This window comes from Bos taurus, chromosome 19 (assembly GCF_002263795.3).
Source record: "Bos taurus isolate L1 Dominette 01449 registration number 42190680 breed Hereford chromosome 19, ARS-UCD2.0, whole genome shotgun sequence".
In the NCBI taxonomy this organism is placed as follows: domain Eukaryota; kingdom Metazoa; phylum Chordata; class Mammalia; order Artiodactyla; family Bovidae; genus Bos; species Bos taurus.
The window spans coordinates 58218582-58246331 of NC_037346.1; the positions used below are offsets into that span (position 1 = coordinate 58218582).

At 48.4% G+C, this 27750-nt stretch overlaps 1 protein-coding gene across 7 annotated transcripts in view; it reads left to right on the plus strand.

Annotated features, from left to right (window-relative positions):
• The window catches only part of SLC39A11 (solute carrier family 39 member 11), a 376204-nt gene that overhangs the window by 91610 nt on the left and 256844 nt on the right, over positions 1–27750 (plus strand). For 6 of the 7 annotated variants that reach the window (XM_059878245.1, XM_059878242.1, XM_059878243.1 and 3 more), the window contains 1 exon segment: positions 5304–5342. In XM_059878245.1, coding sequence (XP_059734228.1) covers positions 5304–5342 — 39 coding nt within the window. 7 annotated transcript variants of the gene reach the window in all.

The following is a 27750-nucleotide window of genomic DNA, read 5'->3' on the forward strand; positions in this document are numbered from 1 at the left end:
ACCCCTACATCTCCCAGAACCCCCCTCCATGCACACTCCATGCACCCTCCCGCCCCTCCCCAGCCCACGCCCGCCTCCTGTGCCTGGAGGCCCTGCCTCTCCTCCAGCCCAGGCTGCCCGAGTCCACGGCGTCCTGATGAATGCAGAGTCCCTGCACCCGCCGTGCTCGGGGCGCAGGCAGGGCAGCTGTGGCGAGCGGGCACGCGCTGGAGGAGCGAGGCAGACCCGCCGAGAGGCCCGGGAAGCCGGCCGGCCGGGGTCCTCTCGTGTCAGGACCTGTACAGCAGTGCTGATGTCGCCGGGAACTGGGCTGGGAGCCTGCAGAGACTGGTCCGGGTCCCAGGCTGCTGTCAACAGGTGACCCAGCGCCCCGCCAGTCTCCCGACAGCTGTGCCAGGTCCCCCAGGGTCCTGTCCTCGAGCCCTTCTGGGGTACAGCAGCCCGTGTTTCCATCGTCCCCAGTTTCAGTTGCGTTTAGAAGCAGAGATCTGAGTTGGAAGAGCTGGGTTCTGGCTGGCTGGCTGGCCGCAGAGACCTGAGTGGAAGTCCACAGGTCCCGAGTGAGCCCGGTCGGTGCTGTGGAGGCCGCTCGGAAGCGAGAAGCCATCGCAGAGGTGCCCCCTCCCCTGGGAGCTGAGAGCCCCTAATCTGTCTCCCGTTAGTGTTGCCCCCAGGTCAGTGGGAGGAACGGCTGAGACACTTCTCTGTGCAGAGGCGTGTCGGGGGTCCCCACGAGCACTCACAGATGCCGTGATTCACTAGACGGGCTCGTGGGACTCGGCACATGGCTGAGCCACGTCGTCGTCGCTAAGGTCTATCACAGCGAAAGGACAAAACAGCTACATCAGGGTCTGGGGAGATCTGTGCACAGATGTGGGGTCTGATGCGCCCTTCCTCCTATGAGGAGGCACAGAGCGTGCTCCTTCCCCAGCAGTGACAACGTGGTAACACGTGGACGATGTGTCTGCCCAGGGACGCCCAGTACAGGCTCGGTCCTCAAGGTCTTTACTGGGGGCTGGCCACAGAGGCAGCTGAGCCACCAACCCAAATTCCAGACTCTCAGAAGGAAAGCAGCTGTCCTGGATAAATCACCTGGTTTGTGAAATGGGCACAGGGACCCACCCTTATCGGTCAGGGATGGGGGAGCAGTCCCAGTGCCAGCTTCCCAGGAGCCAGCTAAGGATCAGCCTTGGGAGCAGGCTCAGCTGGGCTAGGTGAGCCCTCTCTGCACAGGAGCCGTGCCAGAGAGGTGGGAAGGGCCAGACATGAGGGAATAAAGCCAGCTGTGGACGGGAGTGCCCAGAGGCAAGCACTTCTCCTCCTGCCCCGGCAAACCTCAGTTTTCACCCAGCTGATATAGGGGCTTCAGTGAGGGTTCCTGGGGATGATGGACACTCAGCCATCTCCACTGCTATCAACAGCAGCTCAAGTTCACTCGAAATTCTTTTTTTTTTTTTTAATATTTGTTTATTTGGCAGCAGTGGGTCTTAGTTGAGGCACGTGGGATCTAGTTCCCTGACCAGGGGTCAAGCCCAGGCCCCCTGCCTTGGGAGCACAGAGTCCTAGCCACTGGATCACCAGGAAAGTCCCCCAAATTCATTTTCTTGATTGAAAAAAAATCATATTGTAATTGTAGGGAACTCAAAAAATGTGGAGAAGCCGAAAGAAATAATAAAAAATGTTCCCAATCTCACTTTTCTGAAAGGAAAACTGAAATATTTGTTCAGGTTTATTTGGCTGTATTTGAGTACACAAATACAGACATATCTGTTTTCTTTATATAATAAGGATCAAATTATGAATTTTTATAATGAGCATTTTTCACTGGATGTCATAGGCATCCCTCCCTAACCCTAAATGGTTTTTTGATTATTTTGATTAGTTACTTAGATAGCTGTAGAACATCCTGCCATAAAAATGCAGTGCAGTTTATTTAGCCAGTCCCCAACAGCTGGACAGTTAGTTTATGACTGAACAATAGCAACTGTGTCCATGTGGCTAGAGATTATATAACTTAGGCCCCTCCTTAAAAAGAAAATCTTTTTATTGAAAAACACAACGCATATAGAAAAATGCACATTTTATGGACTTCCCTGATGGTCCAGTGGTTAAGAATCCACCTGCCAACGCAGGGAACACGGGTTCGATCCCCGGTGTGGGAAGATCAACTAAGCCCATGCACCTCAAGTACTGAGCCCGAGATCCGGAGCCCTCGAGCCTCGATAAGAGAAGCCACTGCAATGAGAAGCCAGGGCACCACAGCTGGGGAGCAGCCCTCACTTGTCACGGCTAGACCCAGCACACCCCAAAATACAGAAATAATTTAAAGAAAGGAAAATGCATTTTCTAAGTGTACAGCTTGATGACTTTTCACCAGTGTCCATGGAAATAGCGCCCAGATCAAGTACTAGAATAGGATCCCCCCAACCCCTGACAGGCAATGCCGAAGAATGCTCAAACTACTGCACAATTGCACTCATCTCACACTCTAGTAAAGTAATGCTCAAAATTCTCCAAGCCAGGCTTCAATGATATGTGAACCATGAACTTCCAGATGTTCAAGCTGGTTTTAGAAAAGGCAGAGGAACCAGAGATCAAATTGCCACCATCTGCTGGATCATCGAAAAAGCAAGAGAGTTCCAGAAAAACATCTATTTCTGCTTTATTGACTATGCCAAGGCCTTTGTGTGGATCACAATAAACTGTGGAAAATTCTTCAAGAGATGGGAATACCAGACCACTTGACCTGCCTCTTGAGAAACCTGTATGCAAGTCAGGAAGCAACAGTTAGTACTGGACATGGAACAACAGACTGGTTTCAAACAGGGAAAGGAGTTTGTCAAGGCTGTATATTGTCACCCTGCTTATTTAACTTATATGCAGAGTACATCATGAGAAACGCTGGGCTGGAAGAAGCATAAGCTGCAATCAAGATTGCTGGGAGAAATATCAATAACCTCAGATATGCAGGAGGAAAAGGGGACGACAGAGGATGAGATGGCTGGATGGCATCACGGACTCGACGGACGTGGGTTTGGTGAACTCCAGGAGTTGGTGATGGACAGGGAGGCCTGGCGTGCTGCAATTCATGGGGTCACAAAGAGTCAGACACGACTGAGTGACTGAACCGAACTGAACTGATGGAGATAACAGCACCCTTATGGCAGAAAGTGAAGAAGAACTAAAGAGCCTCTTGATAAAAGTGAAAAGCGGAGAGTGAAAAAGTTGGCTTAAAACTCAACATTCAGAAAACTAAGATCATGGCATCCGGTCCCGTCATTTCATGGCAAATAGATGGGGAAACAGTGTCAGACTTTATTTTTTTTTTGGCTCCAAAATCACTGCAGATGGTGACTGCAGCCATGAAATTAAAAGACTCTTAATCCTTGGAAGGAAAGTCATGACCAACCTAGACAGCATATTCAAAAGCAGAAACATTACTTTGCCAACAAAGGTCCGTCTAGTCAAAGCTATGGTTTCCAGTGGTCATGTATGGATGTGAGTTGGACTATAAAGAAAGCTGAGCACCGAAGAATTGATGCTTTTGAACTGTGGTGTTGGAGAAAACTCTTGAGAGTCCCTTGGACTGCAAGGAGATCCAACCAGTCCATCCTAAAGGAAATCAGTCCTGGGTGTTCATTGGAAGAACTGATATTGAAGCTGAAACTCCAATACTTTGGCCACCTGATGTGAAGAGCTGACTCATTGTCAGACCCTGATGAAGACCCATATGAAGACCCATGTAAAGACCCTGATGCTGGGAAAGATTGAAGGCAGGAGGAGAAGGGGACAACAGAGGATGAGATGGTTGGATGGCATCACCAACTCGATGGAGACAGGGAGGCCTGGCGTGCTGCAGTCCATGAGGTCACAAAGAGTTAGACACGACTGAGCGACTGAACTAAACTGAGCTGAACTGAACCCCTGCCCTCCCCTGCAGCAATCCTTTCAGGGTCCCTTGCAATCCCTACCCCAGTCCCCTACTGCATTCCAAGGGCAGCCCCTCTCCTGGTCTCCAACAGCAGAGTTTCGTTTTCTCTGTTTTGTAGAGTGTATTGTATAGTGTATGCTCTTCTATGTCTGGCTGATTTCACCCTATTTATTGCTCAGTTGGTAAAGAATCCTCCTGCAATGCAGGTTCAATTCCTGGGTCGGGAAGATCTGCTGGAGAAGGGATAGGCAACCCACTCCAGTATTCTTGGGCTTCCCTTGCGGCTCAGCTGGTAAAGAATCTGCATGCAATGCGGGAGACCTGGCTTTGATCCCTGGGCTGGGAAGATCCCCTGGAGAAGGCAAATGCTACCCACTCCAGTATTCTGACCTGGAGAATTCCATGGACTACAGTCCATGGGGTCACAAAGAGTTGGACACGACTGAGTGACTTGCACTTTCACCGTTTTTGCATTTCCCGAATGCTGCTGCCTGACTGTGAGCTCCAGTCACGTGTGTATGCGTGTTCTCCTTTCTGCATGGTGTTCTCTGTGTGTATACATCTTCGTGACCTATCCATTCTGCCTCTGTGGACCTCTGGGTAGTTTTGAGTTTCAGCTCTCACAAGTAGTGCCATAAAAAGCATTTTTGCCCACAAGTCCGCTGAATCCAAGTATGTGTTTCTGTTGGTAATTACGCATGGCCCTCACTGCTGAGTCATGGGGCATGCTGATGAAGTTTCACTTTGAGCGGATGCTGCCAGCTTTCCAAAGTGGCTGGACCAGCTTGTATGCCCACCTGCAGTGCGGGAGGATTTTGGTTGGTCCACATGCTCCTTGTCAGTACTTGTCAATTTCCAACTTTATACCAGCTCCTTAGTGAAGTCGCTCAGTCGTGTCCGACTCTTTGTGACCCCTACCAGGCTTCTCAGTCCGTGGGGTTTTCCAGGCAAGAGTACTGGAGTAGGTTTCCACTTCCTTCCCCAGGGGATATTCCCGACCCAGGGATCGAACCTGGGTCTCCCGCATTGTAGGCAGACGCTTTACCCTCTGAGCCACCAGGAAAGCCCATACCAGCTCCTTACTAAAGGTTTATAGCCATGGTTCACAGGGAGCGCTGAGAAAGATGTAAAGCACGTGGACCAATGCGAGCCAAGGATCGTGCTAAATGAAGCCTCTCATTGGTTGTGGAATGCATGGACGGTTTAAAAAAAATTTTTCCCCCCTGACTCTTGGCTCATTTTATAAAGACGTGGGTCCAGGGTTCCAGATATATTTGCATGTCTTTATTCATGTGGCTTTCTTAGGCTTATGATTGCCTCCTATCCCATGAAACGTTTCTTAGAAACTGAAACATCTTTTTTTCATTTTCAGAGGCGGATCTTAGATGGAAGCCTTGGCTTTGCTGCAGGGGTAAGTCAGCACATGGTGGGAGGGATCTGAGTGGAGAATGTTTCTTCTGTTATTTCTCTGCCAAGGGGTATTTCCAGCCTCTGCCCTTGTGGCCACGTTCCCCCTTTGTAATCTCCAGTTGCCAATGGCTCCCTCTGATCGCTGACCCTGTTTGCATCCAGCAAAGGGAATGCCCCTGCCTTTCCTTAGACAGAGAAAGAGGCTTGTTGGCAGCCATCTCAGGACTTGTAAATAAGTATTCCAAGTGAGGTATATATGTTTAGGGAGGGCTTAGCACAGAGCTCTGTTGGCACTAATCAAATATGTTCTTTACTCCTCCTTGTTACCCATAAGACCTTATATTATGGATATTTTCAAACATGTACAAAAGTGGAGAGAATCCCATAAGGTACCCCCAGCGTACCCACAGCTCAGCTTCAATCATTAGTGACATTTGCTAAGCTCATTTAACATACCCCTCCTCCCCCAACCTCCCTCCGCCTAGTATACGTGGGAGGGAGACTGTTTTGTAAAAGCAAATCTCAGACATCATATAATTTCACTTGTAAATTCAATGCACAACTCTAACTGAATGATGATTAAAAAAAAAAAAAAAAACATAGTTGGCATGGTATTATCACACCTACCAAAATTAATATTTCCTTATTAGTATCCAATATTTGACTTCACAGACTTCCTGTTTTTCAAAGGTGTCTCCTAAAACTGTTTTGTTAGAATCACGATCCAAACAAGATTTTCATATTCAATTTGTTTCCTTTTTTGGGGGCATAGCTCAAGGTTTACTGGGTCTTAGTTCCCTGACCAGGGATGAAACCTGGGCCTTGGCAGTGACGGCATCAAGTCCTAACCACCGGACCACTGGGGAGCAGCCTTGAATTTGTTTCATACTGAGTATCTTCAGTCTCTTTTATTATTTAACAGTACTCTCCCCCACCCCACCATTTCCACCCCTACCCCTAGTAACTTGTTAGAGAAGCTGAGTCGTTGGTCTGTAGAACGTCCCATGATTTGACCTTGGCGGATTGCCTCCTGGTGCTGTTGAACTTGTTCCTCTGTCCCCTGGGTCTCCCATAAACTGGGAGTCAGACCTAGAGGCTCACTTAGCTCGGATTCCATTTTCTAGGCATGAATACCACCTGGCGGTGCTGTGTATTCCACTCTCATCAATCACATTCAGTTCAGGTCAGTCGCACAGTCGAGTCCGACTCTTTGCGACCCCATGGACTGCAGCACGCCAGGCCTCCTTGTCCATCACCAACTCCCGCTCAAAGTCCAGCTCAAACTCATCTCCATTGAGTCAGTGATGCCATCCAACCATCTCATCGTCTGTCATCCCCTTCTCCTCCTGCCTTCAGTCTTTCCCAGCATCAGAGTCTTTTCCAGTGAGTCAGCTCTTCGCATCAGGTGGCCAAAGTATTGCAGTTTCAGCTTCAGCATCAGTCCTTTCAGTGAATATTCAGGACTGATTTCCTTTAGGATGGACTGGTTGGATCTCCTTGCAGTCCAAGGGACTCTCAAGAATCTTCTCCAACACCACAGTTCAAAAGCATCAATTCTTCAGTGCTCAGCTTTCTTTATAGTCCAACACTCACATCCATACATAACTGCTGGAAAAACCATAGCTCTGACTAGATGGACCTTTCTGGCAAAATAATGTCTCTGCTTTTGAATATGCTGTCTAGGTTGGTCATAACTTTTTTTCCAAGGAGCAAGCATCTTTTAATTTCAGGGCTGCAGTCACCATCTGCAGTGATTTTGGAGCCCAAAAAAATAAAGCCTCTCACTGTTTCCATTGTTTCCCCATCTATTTGCCATGAAGTGATGGGACCGGATGCTATGATCTTAGTTTTCTGAATGTTGAGTTTTAAGCCAACTTTTTCACTCTCCTCTTTCACTTTCATCAAGAGGCTCTTTAGTTCCTCTTCACTTTCTGCCATAAGGGTACTGTTATCTGCATATCTGAGGTTATTGATATTTCTCCCAGCAATCTTGATTCCAGCTTGTGCTTCATCCAGCCTGGCATTTCACAAGATGAACTCTGCATATAAGTTAAATAAGCAAGGTGACAATATACAGCCTTGACAAACTCCTTTCCCTATTTGGAACCGGTCTGCTGTTCCATGTCCAGTTCTAACTGTTGCTTCTTGACTTGCATAAAGATTTCTCAGGAGGCAGGTCAGGTAGTCTGGTATTCCCATCTCTTGAAGAACTTTTCACAATTTGTTGTGATCCACACAGTCAAAGGGTGTGGCGTAATCAATAAAAGAGTAGATGTTTTTCTGGAATTCTGTTGCGTTTTTGATGATCCAGCAGATGTTGGCAATTTGATCTCTGGTTCCTCTGCCTTTTCTAAATCCAGCTTGAACATCTGGAAGTTCTCGGTTTCCATATTGTTGAAGCCTAGCTTGAAGAATTTTGAGTATTACTTTGTTAGCATGTGAGATGAGTGCAATTGTGCGCTGGTTTGAACATTCTTTGGCATTGCCTTTCTTTGGGATTGGAATGAAAACTGACCTTTTCCAGTCTTGTGGCCACTGCTGAATTTTCCAAATTTGCGGGCATATTGAGTGCAGCACTTTCACAGCATCATCTTTTAGGATTTGAAATAGCTCAACTGGAATGCCATCACCTCCACTAGCTTTGTTCGTAGTGATGCTTCCTAAGGCCCACTTGACTTTGCAATCCAGGATCTCTGGGTCTAGGTGAGTGATCACACCATCGTGGTTATCTGGGTCATGAAGATTTTTTTGTATAGTTCTTCTGTGTATTCTTGCCACCTCTTCTTAATATCTTCTGCTTCTGTTAGGTCCATACCATTTCTGTCCTTTATTGAGCCCATCTTTGCATGAAATGTTCCCTTGGTATCTCTAATTTTCTTGAAGAGATCTCTAGTCTTTCCCATTCTATTGTTTCCCTCTATTTCTTTGCATTGATCATGGAGGAAGGCTTTCTTATCTCAGCTTGGTATTCTTTGGAACTCTGCATTCAAGTGGATATATCTTTCCTTTTTTCCTTTGCCTTTGGCTTCTCTTCTTTTCTCAGCTATTTGTAAGCCCTCCATAGACAACCATTTTGCCTTTTTGCATTTCTTTTTCTTCTGGATGGTCTTGATCACTGCCTCCTGTACAATGTCATGAACCTCTGTCCATAGTTCTTCAGGCACTCTGTCTATCAAATCTAATCCCTTGAATCTATTTGTCATTTCCACTGTATAATCAGAAGGGGTTTGATTTAGGTCATACCTGAATGGTCTAGTGGTTTTCCCTACTTTTCTCAATTTAAGTCTGAATTTTGGAATAAGTAGTTCATGATCTGAGCCACAGTCATCTCCTGGTCTTGTTTTTGCTGACTGTATAGGTCTTGTTTTTGCTGACTGTATAAATCTTCTCCATCTTTGGCTGCAAAGAATATAATCTGATTTCAGTATTGACCATCTGATGATGTCCATGCATAGAGTCTTCTCTTGTGTTGTTGGAAGAGAGTTTTTGCTATGACCATTGCGTTCTCTTAGCAAAACTCTGATAGCCTTTGCCCTGCTTCATTCTGTATTCCAGGCCCAAATTTGCCTGTTACTCCAGGTATTTCTTGACTTCCTACTTTTGCATTCCAGTCCCCTTTAATAAAAAGGACATCTTTTTTGGGTGTTAGTTCTAGAAGGTCTTGTAGGTCTTTATAGAACCGTCCAACTTCAGCTTCTTCAGCATTACTGGTTGGGGCATCGACTTGGATTACTGTGATATTGAATGGTTTGCCTTGGAAATGATCAGAGATCATTCTATCATTTTTGAGATTGTACCCAAGTACTGCATTTCGGACCCTTTTGTTGACTATGATGGCTACTCCATTTCTTCTAAGGGATTCCTGCCCACAGTAGTAGATATTATGGTTGTCTGAATTAAATTTGCCCTTTCCAGTCCATTTTAGTTCACTGACTCCTATAATGTCGATGTTCACTCTTGCCATCTCCTGCTTGACCACTTCCAATTTGCTTTGATTCATGGACCTTACATTTCAGGTTCCTATGCAATATTACTTTTTACAGCATCAGACTTTACTTCCATCACCAGTCATATCCACACCCGGGCGTTGTTTTTGCTTTGGCTCCGTCTGTTCATTCTTTCTGGAGTGATTTCTCCACTCTTCTCCAATAGCATATTGGGCACCTACTGACCTCATGAGTTCATTCTTCAGTGTCATCAGTCACATTAGCAGGCACGTTAGTTTGTGCTTTTCCGTTTCCATTGAGTCAAATTTGGCTCCTTGCTCCTGTTTTTGTAGTTCTGTGATCTGCAAAACCTGGCCTGAGGGTGGGACCTCCTGAAAGTCCTCTAAGCCAGTAACTCTGAGACCAGAGTCTGTGGAAGCATTCTAGGTGTTCCATGGGGCACAGAGAGTTGTTGCAAAATCAGTGTCCGTGTCCTCAGCTTCCAGTTTTGTTCTCTTTGGCCAAACTGCTGTGCCTAAGAATATCCCAAGGCGGCTTGTGCCTTCCCACCTTCCGCGACACAGCTGCCCTCTCCTGCTTTATCAAAGGAAGATGCTCTCTTGCCTTGGTTCTTTGCCTCTGAATAGCAGCATCTCCACACACAGACGGAGTGACCCTTGGTGTGTGGGTGCTGGGGTGGAGATGATGAAGGACTCAGATCACTGATCATTGGACACAAATCCTTTAGCAATTCAGATACTGTGCTTTCAGGGAAATAAGATCCCTAAAGCCACATGGTGTGGCCAAAAATAAAGAGAGAAAGAAATCCTTTAATGTAAATTTCCCTGGTGGACCAATGCTGAAGCTGAAACTCTAATACTTTGGCCACCTGATGCGAAGACCTGACTCATTGGAAAAGACCCTGATGCTGGGAAAGATTGAGGGCCAGAGGAGAAGGGGATGACAGAGGATGAGATGGTTGGATGGCATCACCGACTCAATGGACATGAGTCTGAGTAAACTCTGGGAGTTGGTGATGGACAGGGAGGCCTGGCGTGCTGTGGTTCACGGGGTCACAAAGAGTCCGACACGTCTGAGCGACTGAACTGAACTGCTCTGGGATTTTGGGCCTTAGTCAATGGCAACCCACTCCAGTACTCTTGCCTGGAAAATCCCATGGCTGGAGGAGCCTGGTAGGCTGCAGCCCATGGGGTTGGGAAGAGTTGGACATGACTGAGCAATTTCCCTTTCACTTTTCACTTTCATGCACTGGAGAAGGAAATGGCAACCCACTCCAGTGTTCTTGCCTGGAGAATTCCAGGGATGGCAGAGCCTGGTGGGCTGCCGTCTATGGGGTCGCACAGAGTCGGACACAACTGAAGCGACTTAGCAGCAGCAGCAGCAGATACAGTTCAAAGAACAAAATTCCCTGGTGGTCTAGTGGTTAAGACTCTGTGCTCCCAATGTGGGGAGCCCAGGTTCAATCCCTGATCAGGGAACTAGATCCCACATGCTATCACTAAAGATGCCACATGCCACACCTGAGAGCCAGAGTAGCCAACTAGGTAGATAAATAAAAAAATATATTAAAAAAATGACAGTATTAGAACAAAATATTTGTTTTTTCTATCTTCTTTACATGAATACATTTTCTTTGTTTAAGAAAAAAAAACTTGAACCACTTAATGTTTATTCACAGATATATGAATGAAAACTGAAAAAATTAGAAAAAGACCTCATCCTTGAAAATAAGTATTTCCAAGAATAAATATTATTAGACTTTTGAATATCTAATAATTATGAAATGGTAGATTAAATTTTTGCTGTTATGAATCTGTTCTCAACCACTAATAGTTTTAATAGTCATTCAATCCAGGAAGTTGTTATTTAAGCAGTTAGAACTCTAGGCTCACAGGAAATTTAAAAAAAATTAAATTGAAATGTGCATAGATATTTTATTGCAAACCAATATGAGAAAGAAACCGATAATAGCCTTTCTAGCATAAAATATAAGTTGCTCTAGGATAAAATTTGGTGGGAAAATGGAATTGATATACTAATCAAGGAGAAAAAGGAATGGTATACATTTTTTGACTTTTGAGTAAGAGTGTTTTTGTGTGTAGAATATAGTAAGAGTGTTTTTGTGTGTAGAATATAACCCTGGAACAGAAAAGTACATAAGACATAAACACACAACTTATTTTGTGTACATTTTTAAGTGGATAACAGAGAGAATCAAATCCCTATGCTGTTTATTTTTATTTAATTAATTTTTTTGGCTGCATGGCTTTTGGGATCTTAGTTCCCCAACTGGGTATTTAACCTGGCCCTCAGCAGTGAAAGCACCAAGACCTAAGCACTGGACGGCCAGGGAAAACTCCCTCCTACGCTGTTTAGATCCCAGTGGGTCCATTTAAACGACGGATGAAATAGTTTTATTTAAGCACACCGATATTTACATGCCAGAATTTACATCTTTTGTGCCTCTTTAAATTTGAGATGAAAGCATTTTATTTTTTAATTGTTACTTTAAGAACTTTGTCGCCGATTGCAGTGTGGTGTTAATTTCTGCCACACAGCAACGTGCTTTGGTTCTGTGCATTTGTATTCTTTTCTGTTACGGTTCATTGACAGGATATTGCTCATATGTCCCTGTGCTGTGCAGTAGGACCCTGCCGCTCATCCACTCCGTGTATAAGAGCTCCATCTCTTATTCCCACACTCCCTCTTCACTCCCGCTTCTTGTTCCTCCCCCTCCCCCTTGGCCACCACACATACGTTCCCTATGTCTGCGGGTCTGTTTCTTTTTGTAGATAAGCTCATCTGTGTCACGTTTTAGATCCCACATGCGAGTGGTATCCTATGGTGTTTACCTTTCTCCCTTACTTCCCTTAGTGGGATCATCTCTAGTTGCTTCCGTGTTGCTGCCAATGGCCTGATTTCCTTCTTTTCTATGGCTGAGTAGTATTCCACTGTATACATGTGGCACATCTTCTTTATCCATTCATCTGCTGTTGGACGTTCAGGATGCTTCCATGTCTTCGGGGAGCAGAGCTGGGATTTGAACCCTCTGATGTTGAGTCCCAACAGTTAAAGCTCAATGCCTCCTAGATGATGTCTGGACCAGCTGCCTCTATTTTACAGACAAGAAACAGAACCACAGAGAGTAAATTACTTACCCAGAATTAAAAAATGCTAGATGGCATGGAGCTAGGATGAAACTCAGATGAGAAGTCGGGGGCTGTCAGCATTGAGCTCTGTGACCTTGGGGAGGCTCCTCGGTCGTCTTGGACCTCAGCTGAGTCTGCTGGAGTCTGGGGGTGTCAGAAGGGATGGTTCCTTAAGAGCGTCTTCGATCTGCATGTCTGAAGGGGTGAGTTTCCACGGAAGTTAGCGTCTCTCTTTTGTTGTAAAGCAATTACAAAGCGTTTCAGTCAGTTTCCGGTCCACCTATTCCCCTACACACCTATTAACGGTAAATTTAAACTTGCAATCGAACGCCCTTTCACCCAAGTGAGAAAAGCACTCATGGCCCCCGGAGATGAGCGTTTGGATGGATTTGGACAAAGCATCGAGGGTCACCGTTTTCATTTCCTTTGCTTTGGCCCTGATGTCTCTTTTTTGTGAGGTTTGAACTAACCAGGGTTCTCTAAATCAGCGTATATTCTCTCTCAAGGAAGAAGTACTTGTGCAGAATAAAAATGACCATGAAACTGCGGAAGAGAAAGGCCACCAATCAAACAGCTCACTGCTAGGCATGAAAAGGCAATTTAATATCCATTATTTAATCGCACAGGGAGCTGGGTCCTTATGAAAGATGTGATTTTTCTTAGGGACATTTTGGCTGAGTCGGCTTTTGTGCTGCAAGTGGTGAGTGGCGTTTTCTGCAAATAACCGTCGCACTGTTGGAAGTTAATGATGCTCTCCAGTGAAGGCCTCGGAGTCTGGAGGGATGATGGTGACCAGCTGTTCTCCATCTCCCTGGAGAAATGGATGGGAAGAAATGGGCTTAAGTCATTACATGAGGGATTCAGGGAGGAGATTTCAGCCAGATCCACCAGAAAGGTTTCTCCTAGAGAGGATAGTTGAGTGAGAAGGGCCAGGGTGCAGGGAGTAGCCACTGAGTTGGGTCAGAAAGCCTACCTTTTATTTATTTTCAAAATAATTTTACTGACTTATTTATTTTCTTTTTTTTAAATTTTATTTTTAAACTTTACAAATTGTATTAGTTTTGCCAAATATCAAAATGAATCCGCCACAGGTATACACATGTTCCCCATCCTGAACCCTCCTCCCTCCTCCCTCCCCATACCATCCCTCTGGGTCGTTCCAGTGCATTAGCCCCAAGAATCCAGTATCGTGCATCGAACCTGGACTGGCATCTCGTTTCATACATGATATGGAAGCAACCTAGATGTCCATCAGCAGATGAATGGATAAGAAAGCTGTGGTACATATACACAATGGAGTATTACTCAGCCATTAAAAAGAATACATTTGAATCAGTTCTAATGAGGTGGATGAAACTGGAGCCTATTATACAGAGTGAAGTAAGCTAGAAAGAAAAACACCAATACAGTATACTAACACATATATATGGAATTTAGAAAGATGGTAACAATAACCCTGTGTACGAGACAGCAAAAGAGACACTGATGTATAGAACAGTCTTATGGACTCTGTTGCAGAGGGAGAGGGTGGGAAGATTTGGGAGAATGGCATTGAAACATGTATAATATCATGTATGAAACGAGATGACTTATTTATTTTTGGCTGCATTGGGTCTGCGTTGCTTTTCTCTAGTTGCAGCAAGCAGAGGTTCCTCTCTGTTTGCAGCATGGGGCGAGGGCTCCTCATTGCGGTGGCTTCTCTTGTTGGGGACACGGGATCTAGGGTGCGAGGGAACCAGCTGCTGTGGCCCCTGGGCTCAGTCGCTGTGGCTCCCGGGCTCTAGGGCACAGGCTTGACAGTTGTGGCCCGTGGGCTTAGCTGCTTTGCGGTATGTGGGATCCTCCCGGATCAGGGATCGAACCCAGATCTCCTGTGTTGGCAGGCGGGACTCTTTGCCACGGAGCTGCCAGGGAAGCCCAGGCCTACCTTTTATATTCCCGGCTGTACAGATCCTAGATTACGAACTAATAATTGCTGTTACTAATTGAATTTGAGCAAACTCTGGGAGATAGTGAAGGACAGGGAAGCCTGGCGTGCTGCAGTCCATGGGGTTGCAAAGAGTCGGACACGACTTAGTGACTGAACACACACACACACACACAATTGCTGTTGCGTTTTCCCCTTATTGTCTGAGACGTAGGGAAGCCTGGCATGCACTCATTGGGATTTTTCAATGTGAGGTCTTTTGGTCACACTAAAATGGGCTGGACCCCCAACAGACGGTATGAGCACTCCGATGGGCTCTGATGAGACTCCTGCAAAGATCATGGCTCTTGTTTCCCCGAGCCATCACTTTCTTCTTTATGAGGCTGAGTGAGATAAATGGCCCCAGATGACCCCCTGGGGAGGCTGAAGCCACATGGACCTGGAGCAGGTCCCATCCCCAGCATCACTTGGACCAGATAGGCCACCTTGGAAGTTTCACGGCAGTTGTCTCATGGAGTCTCCATTCTCTCTCTCTTTTTAATTTTTTCTTGTATACCATGTTTAAAGTCTTTATTGAATTTGTTGCAGTATTGCTTCGGCCTTGTGTTTCGGTTTTTTGGCCCTGAGGCATGTGGTGTCCTAGCTTCAGGGGTGGAACCCTCGCTTCCCGGATTTGGAAGGTGATGTCTTAACCACTGGACCGCCAGGGAAGTCCCCGGATCTCCTCTCTTAAATCTGTGTTTTCAAGACGTGGGGAGCCGGGGAGCCTCAGGGCCTCCTGTGTCCTACTGTCCGCAGCTTTTCTCCTGCACCAGGAGGCAGGGAGGTGATGCTGGTCTGTTCTGGGGCCGTTGGTGTCACTGTCTCATCACTTCAGTCGTGTCCAACTCGTTGCGACCCCCTGGACTGCAGCCCATCAGGCCCCTCAGTCCATGGGATTCTGCAGGCAAGAATGCTGGAGTGGGCTGCCATTTCCTTCTCCAGGGGATCTTCCCGACCCAGGGCTCGAACCTGCGTCTCCTGATCAGCAGGTGAAAGAGATTCTTTACCACTGAGTTACCTGGGAAGCCCATTCTGAGGCTAAGGCTGCCCTTTAGGTGGGCACTCAGCATAGTGAGGGCATGTTCCAGGGTGGGCTCGTGGGACTTGGAGCCCCCTCCCCCAGGGGTCTCGTGTGAGCTGGAGGGTGTGGCCCGGAGCAGGAAGAGAGTGTGGGGACCGGCTCTGCCGCAGCCAGGACCATGCTCGGGACAGTCGGCAGCGTTGCTAAGGGGCACCTGTCACTTCCCGCAAGGCCTTTTCTTTTTCAGGGTCTCAGATGGCCCGTTTCTGGTAGGAAACTTCTGTGTCTCAGACAGGTGTCCTCAGACCAGGCTGAGCCCAGGCAGAAGACCCGGAACACAGCATAGGAGAGCAGGCTGACTCCGGCACTCCAGGCCCCCACGTGGCAGTGGTTTCTGTGAAGTGCGAGGATGGCGTGGTGAAAGCTCTGCCCCACCGCTGTCCGTCATCCTGTGCCAGCAAGATGGGCCTCTTCCTCCCCCGGACATCCTGACTCCATCCTGGGGAGGGGAGGGGGATGGCCAGGCGAGAAGGGAAGGAAAGAAAAAAGGGAGAAAAGCACCCAGGGCGGAGACAGACTGTCATTATTATTCTTGTACTTCTTTTCAATTTCATGCTTCAGATTTCCTGTGTCGTTATAAACCGTGTGGGGGAGGAAATGGTATATATTACCTTCTCTCTGCGCTGATGGGAGCGCACAGCATTCTGTCGGTGGAGGAGCCCACGTGCTTGAGCATATGGGCGGGGCGGCCTTGATCCTGCCCAGCGCCGCCCCCCGCCCCGTCCCGGACGCTGTTACCGCCCCGCCCCGTCTCAGCGCATCCTCTCTCCTTCCCCACGTTCACCCTCAGGCGGCCTCCAGTCTCACGGCCCCCCTTGCTTCCTGCCCTCTCCCTCTGCCTTTCCTTGCTCTCCTGGGCCGACTGTGTCGACTGGGCCGGGGCACTGTCACTCCCTGGGGATACCTGTTCCGCCGTGTTTGGGGGGATCCTTCCCTGTTCCCATGAGCGAGAGGGTGGGATTGTACATAAGTGACCAGCAGGAGATTAAAACGGGCCTTTGATGTTACTGTTGTTGAGTCGCTTCGTGTCTCACTCTTTGCATTCCCATGGAGTATAGCCCACCAGGCTCCTCTGTCTTCCACTATCTTCTGGAGTTTGCTCAAATTCATGTCCATTGAATCACTGATGCCATTCAACCATCTCATCCTCTGTCGTCCCCTTCTCCTCCCACCTTCAATCTTTCCCAGCACTGGGGTCTTTTCCAATGAGTTGGCTCTTTGCATCAGGTGATCAGAGTATTGGAGCTGCAGCTTCACCATCAGTCCTTCCAATGAATATTCAGCGTTGATTTCCTTTAGGACTGACTGGTTTGATTTCCATGCTGTCCAAGAGACTCTCAAGAGTCTACTTTAGCACCACAGTTAGAGAGCATCAATTTTTTAGGCACTCAGTCTTCTTTATGAACTGGAGATAGAAATGGCAACCCAGTCCAGTATTCTTGCCTGGAGAAACGCATGGGCAGTATGAGAAAAGGACCTTGGGAGGCTTGAAATAGTAAGATGTGAGCATCCCAAAGTCACAGTAAGTCTTACAGATTCTCTGTAGGAATGGGTAGGTGTTCAGTAGATACTCCTTTAAGATGGGCTCATTTTCTCCCTTCATCCCTCTTTCCCTGCCTTCCTCCCATTCTCTCTCTCTCTCCCCTACCCTTCCTTCTTGCCTTCCTTTCATTTGTGGAGAACCTGCTGTGTTCCAGGCACCGTGTCAAGCGCTGCGCATAAGAAGGCGCGCCGGGGGAGATGGTCTCTGTGTTTAGGGAAGGTCTGGTCTGGTAGGGATGAGCCCAGCCCCCCTCGGCCCACGCCCAGCCCACTGTCTGTCTGCTTTCCCACTGTCTGTTCTTGTCACTGGAGATTTGTTGGATCCCAGCCTCGCCCATTGGTCCACACATTACCTGCGGCTGCTCCGGCATTACAGTGGCAGCCCCGAGGTGCTGTAATATTTGCTCTCTGGCTTCTCCCCCAAGTTCACTGACCCCGGGTGTAGCTGCAGGCGGTTGATGGACCACGGGGACCGCAGCTCTGTGCTGTCCAGACAGGGCCCCAGCCAGGCTGGAGGTCTTGGATGCTCCCTGGAGCGTCCAGGGCTCCCGAGTTGGGGGGTTTTCTGGGGGCGTGGGTTTGTGGTGGACACTCCCCAAGGGGGCCCAGCCTTCCCTCCTGAAGTCGACATCACCACTCCCCTTTGCTGGAGGCAGACCTTTAAGAATCTCCAGGGAAACAGCTTTGCAGTGAAGTGGAATGAGTTACGTGGACCCTTTTGCTCCGTTGTCCTTGTCGCATAAGGCGGCCTGTGGCCATCTAGACGGATGGCCCTGGGTGAGCGTGTGTCATTTAACATGGTGAAATAAAGCCAGGGGTCCCAGCTCAAACCAAACTCCAGTTTGCTACTGTCCTTGGCATCTCTGGTTTAGCAGAGTGAGCTGACTTGGCCCAGCATCCTTGATGGTTTGATTCCAGGGATGGTTTGATTCAGGCTTTGGGGAAGCTCCCTCGCTTCTGACATGGTGGTTTGCCACCCTGGCTGCACATTAGAGTCACCTGGAGAGATGTGAAAACCCCAGTGCCCTGGACACACCCTGGACTCGATGCATCAGAATCTCTGGGGGTGGGATGAAGCTTCAGTAGTTCGTAGGGTTCCCCCGCACCCACCCAGGGTGATGGCGAGGTGCAGTCAAAGGTGAGAAGCCCTGGTCCTTTTTGCCTGTGCTTCAGCACAGCTTGTAGGCTATTACTTCCCCGACCAGGAATCGAACCTGCACCCTCAGTGGCAGACGTGTGCAGCCCTAACCACCTGATCTCCTCCAGGGAGTTCCTCAAGAACCTGTGTTCTGATGGGAACCATGGTTTAGCGAAGGATGAGCTGGTGTTTGGAAAAAGCCGATTCCCTTCAGAGGCTCCATGCAGCTGTGGGGCTGAGCATGCAGCTGACCCAGCACGTAGGGTTGGGGGGATGGTTAGAGGAACACTGGACGTCCAGGACTTGGACGGGGAGCCCAGGAGGAGGCTACTGTCTTTGATCTCTGGGGAGGCTGCCGTGACGGGGTCCACCACGCGCTTGGCAGTTGGCGTCCAAGGCTGGTTGGTTTTGGTAGCAACCTGGGTCGGGAGGCAGCAGTCGTTGTACGAGAAAGGTATGCTTTCCAATTGGTCAGGCAATAGTGGGCATCTGCCATCTGGGAACTCCAGCTCTTTCTTGGGTCTCCTTGGCATTTGCAAAAGGATGGGAGGCAGGCTCTACTGCTTTGAGACCTCGAGCCTGAGTTTAGATTCTCTTTGAGGCACTCACTGTCCTCCTTGGATCATGTATTGTGTCTGAAAGAAAAAAAAATCTCTGGACTGGTGGACCCTTCTGGAAGTCATCTCAGGCACCCGCTGCCATCAGACAGGGTGATGTTTCACCCAGGGCACGCAGATGGTGGGAGCACAGCTAGTTCCCAAAGATGTTTGCCAAGAAAGACTTTATACACTTTTTGGGGGGATGGGAGGGATGATCTAATTGAGTGTTTAGCTAGTTTCTTAAAAACTTATCTAAACGTCATCGGCTGAAATTTAAAAAAAAGAGAGAGTAGCTAACTTCGTTTTTCATAGGCATCTTAGTACAAATCACATTAAAATAACCTTTATCAAGTGTCGGCTCTTTTGTAAGATCCTCTGAGTGCGAGGGATAAAAGTTAGTATTGGTTAAGTTTTATCCTTTAAGGGGCTTCCCTGGTGGTCTAGTGGCTAAGACTCCATGCTGCCAATGCAGGGAGCCCGGATTTAATTTCTGTTCAGGGAACTAGCAGGAACTAGATCCCACATGCCGCAGCTAAGACCTGGTGCTGTGCTTAAGAATCCGCCTTGCAATGCAGAGGACGTGAGTTCTATCCCTGCTGGTTGGAGAACTAAGATCTCACATGCCTGGGAGCAGTGCGCCCACACGCCTCATCTAAGACCCTGTGCAGCCAAGGAAATATTTTTTAAAAAGTTTTATCCTTTAGACCTTACCGCCAGGACCAGATCTGCACACGTTATTCACTTAAGCGCTTTGTGCCAGGGCTGCTATTGGGTGGCGGGTTCCTGCTTTTCCCTGGTCCCTTGTTCACAAGGAGGGGAGAGGAGGGAATAATCCAGGCTTTGTCAAAGGCCAGTGTGAGTTCAGAGATAGCCAGACACGTGATCTCCTCACAGAAAAGCCCTTTGTCATGGCCCAGAAGGTGGAGCAAGGAGACAGTTGTCTTCAGACCAACCCATCCACCATTTCCTGAGCACCTACTGTATACTTGGGGGGCGGGGTATGGCAGGAAGTAAGGTGTCCCCCTCCCTGCAGGGGGTTTAGGGTGGGTTAGGACAGACAGGTCACAGTCACCTGGAATCAAGAGACAGGTCAGTGTGTGGTTGTAAGAAGCTAATTGACAGAAGGTGATGGGAACCCGGGAACAGGGAGGTTCTTTCTAGTTGGGGAAATAGGACTTTTTCTGTGGCTGAAGCTCAGATTGGAAGGACAGGCAGAGTTTGGGGTGGGGAGGGTGCGTGTGTTTGTGCCTGTGTGCTCGGTCACTCAGTCGTGTCCAACCCCATGGACTGCAGCCCACCAGGCTCCTCTGTCTGGGGGACTCCCCAGGCAAGAAGCCTGGAGCAGGTTGCTGTTTCCTGCTCCAGAGGACCTTCCCGACCCAGGGACTGAGCCCAGGGCTCCGGCATTGCAGGCAGATTCTTTATCGTCTGAGCCACCAGGGAAGCCCAGGGAGTGAGCAGGGAAAGGAAATGAGTTATAGGTATAAGCAGCAGCAAGTTGGAAGTGCAGAGAGAAAAGTACAGGGTGGCGATGGGCTTGGTTGGTAGGTGACGCTGGAAAGGTAAGTCGGGGCTCAGGTGTGAACAACCTGGAGTCCTATGGAAGGGAGTTTGTGTCCTGTTCTCTAGACTGACGGGGAGACCCTGGAGGTTTTTGAGAGGCTGACACAGAGCACTGCTCTCAGGAAGTGTCTTCTGTGGGTAGCAGACAGCGTGGCCACAGGGAGTGTGTAGGAGGATGCAGGCCATGGGCAGACAGGCAGGCTGGAGGCTCTTGCATTAATAATCTACATGTGATGCCTGGACTTATCCGTGGCCTTGACTCTGGGCGGACGCAGAGGAGTTGGGAAGGGAGAGAGTGAGAGACATCCTTGCTGGGGAGCTCAGGGACTTGGCCATCGTTTGATCGTGAAGGCAGCTGAGGAGGTTCAAGCACTTCACAAGTACTGTATTCCGGGGGTTCCTCCCCTGGGGTAGTCAGAGAACCCAGCTTCACCATCCTGTCTTTTGGGCTGAGGGGGACTCTCCTAGAAATGGGGAGATGTTGGGGGGGTGTCTCTTAGGTTTACACCAGGCTTTTCTCATCTGAGTGGTTTGTTCTTTGGAATCTATGTGTTGGGTGGTTTCCATGGCAACCAGACACCTACAGCTAGTTGTACTGACGGTGACGCTTCTTGCTGCTCGCTCTGTATCCATTAGGATGAGGTTTGACTGAGTGTAACTGAAACCCCAAAAATAGCGGCTTAAGTAAGAAAGCCTCCTCTGATGTAGAAGAAATCTGGAGACCGCGGCTGGGAACGTAGTTCCATGGAGTCACCAGGGATCTAGACTCCTCTGTTGTTCATCACCTTGCCCCAGATGGGAGCCTTCGTCTTTCTGGCCCAAAATAGCTGCTTGAGATCAGGCCATCACATCTGCCTTCTGGGCAGCAGAATGGCAGGAAGGAGGGAGGTTCCTTGCAGGTCTTGCATGACAGGTCCATTTACAACTCATTGGCCAGCACTTACTGGTAAGACCTCTCTGGGTGCACGGAAGGCTAAGATTCGTGGTCTTTACATTGGGATTCTGTTACTGAAGGAGAGAGGACAGTGGGACCTGAGCAGGCAGTTAGCACTCTTGGTCACACAAAGCAGTGCAGAGAGGACTTTGAGCCCTAACAGTATCATTGACTTACTTTCTAGGCGTGCGTTTTCTGTATGTGTGTATATATATATGTTAGTTTCTTTTGAAAGGAAGGAGTGATACATGAACTTGGTAAGAAATTCAAGTAATACTAAAGGGTGCACAATAAAAAATAAGTCCATCCGTCTCTTTGCATCTATCAGGGGCTTTGGGGGGCATGAATGATGAAAAGCCAACTCACTCTGGCACAAGGAAGAAAAGACATGTATTGGTCCAGGCAATTAAGATATCCAGGCACAGAACCAGCCTCAGAATCCGCTAATTTTGGATCAAAGGCCGATGCTGGGATGCTTTTTTCCATCTCCTGGCCCTGCTTTGCTTCGTGCGGCTTTACTTTCTTTTTTCCTTTTTTTTTGTGGGGGGCTGCATGTGGGATCTTAGTTCCCCAGCCAGGGGTCGACCCATGCCCGTTGCTTTGGAAGTGCAGGGTCTTCGCCCCTGGACACCAGGGAAGTCCCCGTGAAGCTCCATTTTCAGTAGTCTGTCCACATCCTCTCAGGTTCAGGTCCAGAGGAGCGAGGTCTTCCCCAGCGCTTGGGGTTGAGGTTCACAGGCAGCGAGCCGCTGGCCTGACTCGGGTTATGTGTGCGTCCCTGAAGGCTAATTCCTGTTCCTGTGGGGATGTCACGCGTTCGCTGGCCAGGGCTGGGCACTGCCCTCGTCCAGCGACCCCTGGACCGCCTCACCGCGTCTCCCCGTGTCTTGTTTTCCCTAGCGCCTCCAGCCTTCCTCTGGCCATCCCCCCCAGTGAGACCAAGTGCCGGCTCTGTGCGTTTCCATTCCATTTGTTACCTGAAACACCCAAGGAAGAAATTCAAAGAGCCAGTGAGGCTTCGTTTGTGCTCTGCAAGCAGCAGAGAAGCAGAGCCTTGGTGGGCCGGATTAGTCATAGGTGTTCTGGTGTCCTGGGAGGAAAGGGCTCCGTTCTTCTCAGGACAAGGGCTACATTGTTCTAGAAGCAAGAATTAGCTATAGAGTGAGGTGGCGGTCTGTGGCTAGTCATGTGATCTCCCCAGAATCTCTGTGTGTGTAGAGGACTCTTGGCCTCTCATGAGTGGGTACATCCAAGCTGTGGATTTGGAATAAACTTGGGCCAAATACTGTTTGTTTGCTTTTTTTTTTTTTAAATATTCCATGCTTCTGCATTTCTTGGTTTCATTATCCTGCACCTGTGTTACTTTGATTTCTTTTTTTTGAATTCCAAAATGTCCTTTTCCACCACCCCCCCCCCCTTTAAAATTTATTCATTTAGCTGCATGGATCTTTGTGGCATGTGGACTTCTCTCTGGCTGTGGCTTGGGCTTAGATGCCACGGAGCATGGGGGATGTCAGTTCTCCAACCAAAGATCAAACGCGCATCCCGTGCATTGGAGATGAATTCTTAACCGCTCAACCACCAGGGATATCCCCTAGAATGTCCTTCTAAATTCAGGGATCGACCTTCTTCCCTCTTTGTAGGTGAGTCCCGCCTCACTGGATGACTGTAAGTTATGGATTTAAACAGCTTTTTGCTGAGGGTGAGACAGATGAAGAGAAAGCCCGACCTGGCATGTCTCGGGTGAGTGTGTGGGCAGTGCACTGGGGTGGTGCCAGGCTGAGGTTTTTATTATCTCGTTGTCCCTGCCCAGGGTGGTGAGACATGCGGAGCTCAGAGGAGCTGTAATCTTGGGCTGAGCATCCTTGCTGGCTGCTTTCTCAGGGCCTGGAGAGGCTATTGGCCTCAGCATCGGGGTGCAGGATGGAGGTAGGACCTCCATCCCGATGCCTCCCATCCCAAGGAGTCCGGCCTCAGGACTGCTGTTTTTTTTTTTTTTTTTTTCCCAGGCAGCTGAGGCCAGGAGGCAGGCTCTGAGCCAACACAGTGGTAGAGAGAGCACTGGGCCTGGGCCTGGGCCTGGGAGTCGTGAGCCCTGGGTTGCATTTCTAGCTCCTTACAATCTGCGTGATTAGCGGCAAGTCCTGTAACCTCCAGGCGAGCATCTCAGGGCTCCACCGAGACTGAGATCCTTCCCTTCTTCCACGATGGGAGGAAAAGTCCAGTCATGACCGTGTAATGCTTCTGTGCCTTCTGGAGCCGAGAGACCGAAATACCAGGACGGCAAACACTTTAATAGCTTGCCCATGGAAGCTGATCTTTGCCGTCAGGCTGCCCTGCCTTTTAATCCCCACATCTGACTCTGGCTGGAGGCCAGGAGCCGATGCCTCACAGAATAGAACCATCACGCCCAGTGGAGGTTCAGCTGCCCTAGAGAATCGTGCAGTTGACAAGCAGTGTGTGGGGGGAGGGTTCATCTTACCTGCCATGGATTTTCTTTCTCTCCTTTTTCTGCTATAGGAGTTTTTTTTTTTTTAAATCTTTCTGCTTCTGAAACTGTTTCTGGTCTTCTGTGGAGAAATCAACCACGACAGCCCTGGGGCTAAGTGAGTTAGTTCTCCAGGAGGGTGGAAAGAATATATATCTGTTACAGGCATAAACGAGGGGAAAATGGATTAGTATTGTATTTAAAGTGGAGGAAGGGGCACGGAGTCATTGCCTGTGCATAAGCTTTAAGTAGATTACCGATTCCGCTGTGTGCAGCACTTTGTAATTATGCATCAAGGAACCCATGGGCAGAGGGGTGTCTGTGTGCTAACTTCAGAGAACACTTGCATCTTAGGAGCTCGTAAGCCCCAAATACTATTCTGAGACATTGATTTATGGCTTCATATTTTTCAAAACCCTTTCCCATCCGTGACCTCGTCTGACCCCCAGTAGTCCTGTAGCTTGTTTTGTTATCTGCATATAACAGTGAGGAGTGTTCTCTGCCCCACGGTGGACTCCTTTGTCTGACTTGTGCATGGGAGGCTTAAGGCCGGAGGGGAAAAGAAGGGAGCCTCCAGTGGTCCTCCTGATAACTTCCCCCCAGACTCCCCCACCCAGGGTGTGCCAGGCACTGCTTTAGCCACTGGGGATAAAACAGTAAGCAAAGCAAACAAAAATTCCCGCCCTCCTAGAATTGCTATTCTAGCTGAGAGCCACATGATAAACTCTGCAGTGAAACTTACAGTGTGTCTGACAGAGATACATGTCATGGAGAAGAATAAAGGAAAGGGGGAGAGTAGAGAGGGCCCTGGTGGGCGGGGGGAGTCCTGTGCAGTGCAGTTTCAAAAAGAGAAGAATCAGGGAAGAGTCTAAGGAAGTACCCCTAACGTGTGGAAGGCTCTCAATATTATTTTTTTGAATCAGTAAACAGATGAAAAAATGCTCAAATGAATGGATGGATGGGTAGTGGATGGGTAGATGTATGGATAGATGGATGAATGGATGGGTGACTCATGGATGGATGAATAGATGGATGAATGGATGGGTGACTCATGGATGGATGAATAGATGGATGAATGAAAAGGCGGGTAGATGGATGGATATAGGGATGAACAGGTAGGTGGATGGATGGATAGATGGGTAGGTAGGCGAGCAGATGGATGGATGGATAAGATAAATGGATGGATACATGCATGGGTAGATGGATGGATGAATAGATGGATGAACAAGTAGGTGGATGGATGGATAGATGGATAGACATGGATGGATGATTGGTGCATGGATAGATGAATAGATGGGTGGATGGATGAAGAAGGATAAGTCTTTATTCCCCCCTCCCCCATAGATCTATACTTCCTTTGAGAGCTTTACTGTGCCTGAATGTTTTCACACCCACATTTCGTGAATCCGTGTGGGGTACCCTAGATGTGACCTCACCTCATGAAGTCCCTGGAGAGGGGTTTCCCCTTCCTACTGGAGATAGCTAGCATCCAGACTGGCTCGGAGCAGGAGTGCGCTTGGTACTGTGGGGGGTTGAGTTGAAAATACGTCACCAGTTACTCTGGGGAGTTTGCCTTTCCTTAACGCACCTTGGCTCTCATTATGGACTCAGTTCTGAAAGCCCTCAGGGTTTGCCTGCTGTGTCCCTCTGGGAGCCTGGTCCCTCCCGATCCTTGCCATCAGAAATTTGCTCCTTAGGGAAATTTAGCATCTCATTTCTTCCATCATTATCTCTCAGCCCCCTCTAAGCTGGAATTTAGTACCTTTTGACAAGCATCTGTAGCTCCCCTAGAAGACAGGAGCTGCTGTTTTTACTGTTGAGGCTTGGTCCTTAGTACAGAGTTCTAAACGATACTTTTGAAATGTGTTAAATGAGCATGGCACGTTTGTTTGAGGGTTTCTTTGAAGTTGGCTGCCTTTAAGTCCAGCCCCGTTTCTCCAGATATTCTGTGTGCGCTGATTTATATCCCTGGAACCTCAGAATGAAATCTCCAAATAGGCAGTGAGAAATCCTCCCTGTGGAGTCTGTAAGGAAATCGGTCTTTCTGATTCTCCCAATGAAGGAAGAAACTAATTGAATGTAAACTCATTACATCTCTGAAGCACTTTGAAAATTTCCCCGCGATTTAATTATGATGAAGTTCTCAGGATGCAGTCATGCCAGGAAATGTCGCAAGCCATCAGCCCTGTGGGTTGAGCTCGGGGCAGGGGCCACCGGGCACCGAGACGTACTGCCTTTTTGCTAGCGCACATGCACGCTGGTGTGACCGTGAGCCCTGGAGTCAGCTTGCTTGGGTTTGGTCCTGATTTCTCAGCTTATTAGCTGTGTGAGCTTGGGCCAGTTAACTTCCACTTTGTAAGCCTCAGTTTCCTCATCTGTAAAACAGATCTCATAGGATGGTCTCCATCACAGGGTTGCTGTGTAGATGAAATGAGTAAATATATCTGAAGCACTTAGCAGAGTGGTTGGCACATTGCAAATGTCCAGTGCCTGTGGGTCACTATTATGTCATATCAGGGAAATGGTGGAGGATACATGAGGAATTTGGGATTGATATAAATCAGTGCAGGCTTCCCTGGAAGCTCAGCTGGTAAAGAATTCGCCTGTAATGCAGGACACTGCAGTTTGATTCCTGGGTCAGGAAGATCTCCTGGAGAAGGGATAGGCTACCCACTCCAGTATTCTTGGGCTTGCCTCGTGGCTCAGATGGTAAAGAATCCACCTGCAATGTGGGAGACCTGGGTTTGATCCCTAGGTCGGGAAGATCCCCTGGAAGAGGGTATGGCAATCCACTCTAGTATTCTTGCCTGGAGAATCCATATAGACAGAGGCACCTGGTGGGCTGCAGTCCATGGGGTTGTAAAGAGTGGGACACGACTGAGCACCTGAGCACACACAGACACAGATCAGTGTAATGGGTATCACAGGTTTTAAAGCTGTTTATTTATCTGGCTGTGTTTGTCCTTCCTTGCATCATGAAGGATCGTCCGTTGCTGTGCGCGCGCTCCCTAGCTGTGGGTCACGGCCTCGGTGGTTGCGATGCTCGGTTGTAGTTGCTTCGGGGTGTGTGGGATCCCAGTTCCTGGACCAGGGACTGAACCCACATCCCCTGCATTGCAAGGCGGATTCTTAACCCCGGGCCACCAGGGAAGCCCGGAGTGTTACGGTTTTGGAAGAATTTTTCTCCAGTTTCTGTGGTCCTCAGTATTACTATGCATCCCTCCTATTCATTCCTAGATGATGCCTCCGAGTGTCTCTTCTCAGCAGTGTGCTCTTCTGTACTTCTCTTCATTTACACATCATTCAAAAGATGGGATCATACCATGCATAGTGTTTAAAAATGCTTTCTTTCACGATAAACCTGAGCCTTTTCTCGTTGTTTTGGGGGTTGCATGGTACTTCCTTATACAAATTGGCCATAATATTTTTTTTCATCTTTATTGAGGGATAAGATGGTAAAGAATCTGCCTGCATTGCAGGAGACCCGGGTTTGATCCCTGGGTCAGGAAGATCCCCTGGAGAAGGGAATGGCAACCCACTCCAGTATTCTTTCCTGGAGAATCCCATGGACAGAGGAGCCTGGTGGGCTACACAGTCCATGGGGTCGCAAAGAGTCAGACACAACTGAGTGACTAACACTTTCAAACCTCACATAACTATGGTATCCTTTACTAACGACTTCTTAGACATTTACGTGGGGCTCGATTTTTGGAATCATCATTTATTGTTTTCAAAGTTAATAGTTGCACTGATTTACTAAGAGCACATGTTAATAGAAGGCTTACAAAGAAAAAGAAAAAGGCAGTTCCCCCATCCACCGCCACCCCCCTCCATGGCCCCATTCTCTTTTAAGAAGGAACCACTTCTGTCTGTTTCTTGAGAAACTTTCTCCCACATTTCTAGGTATATTTGCGTACTGTATCTGCCATATCTTGATTTGGAAACCAGCGCCCTCTGGTTCTGGTAAATGCTATTTGATGTTCCTTTAAATAGTTCCCC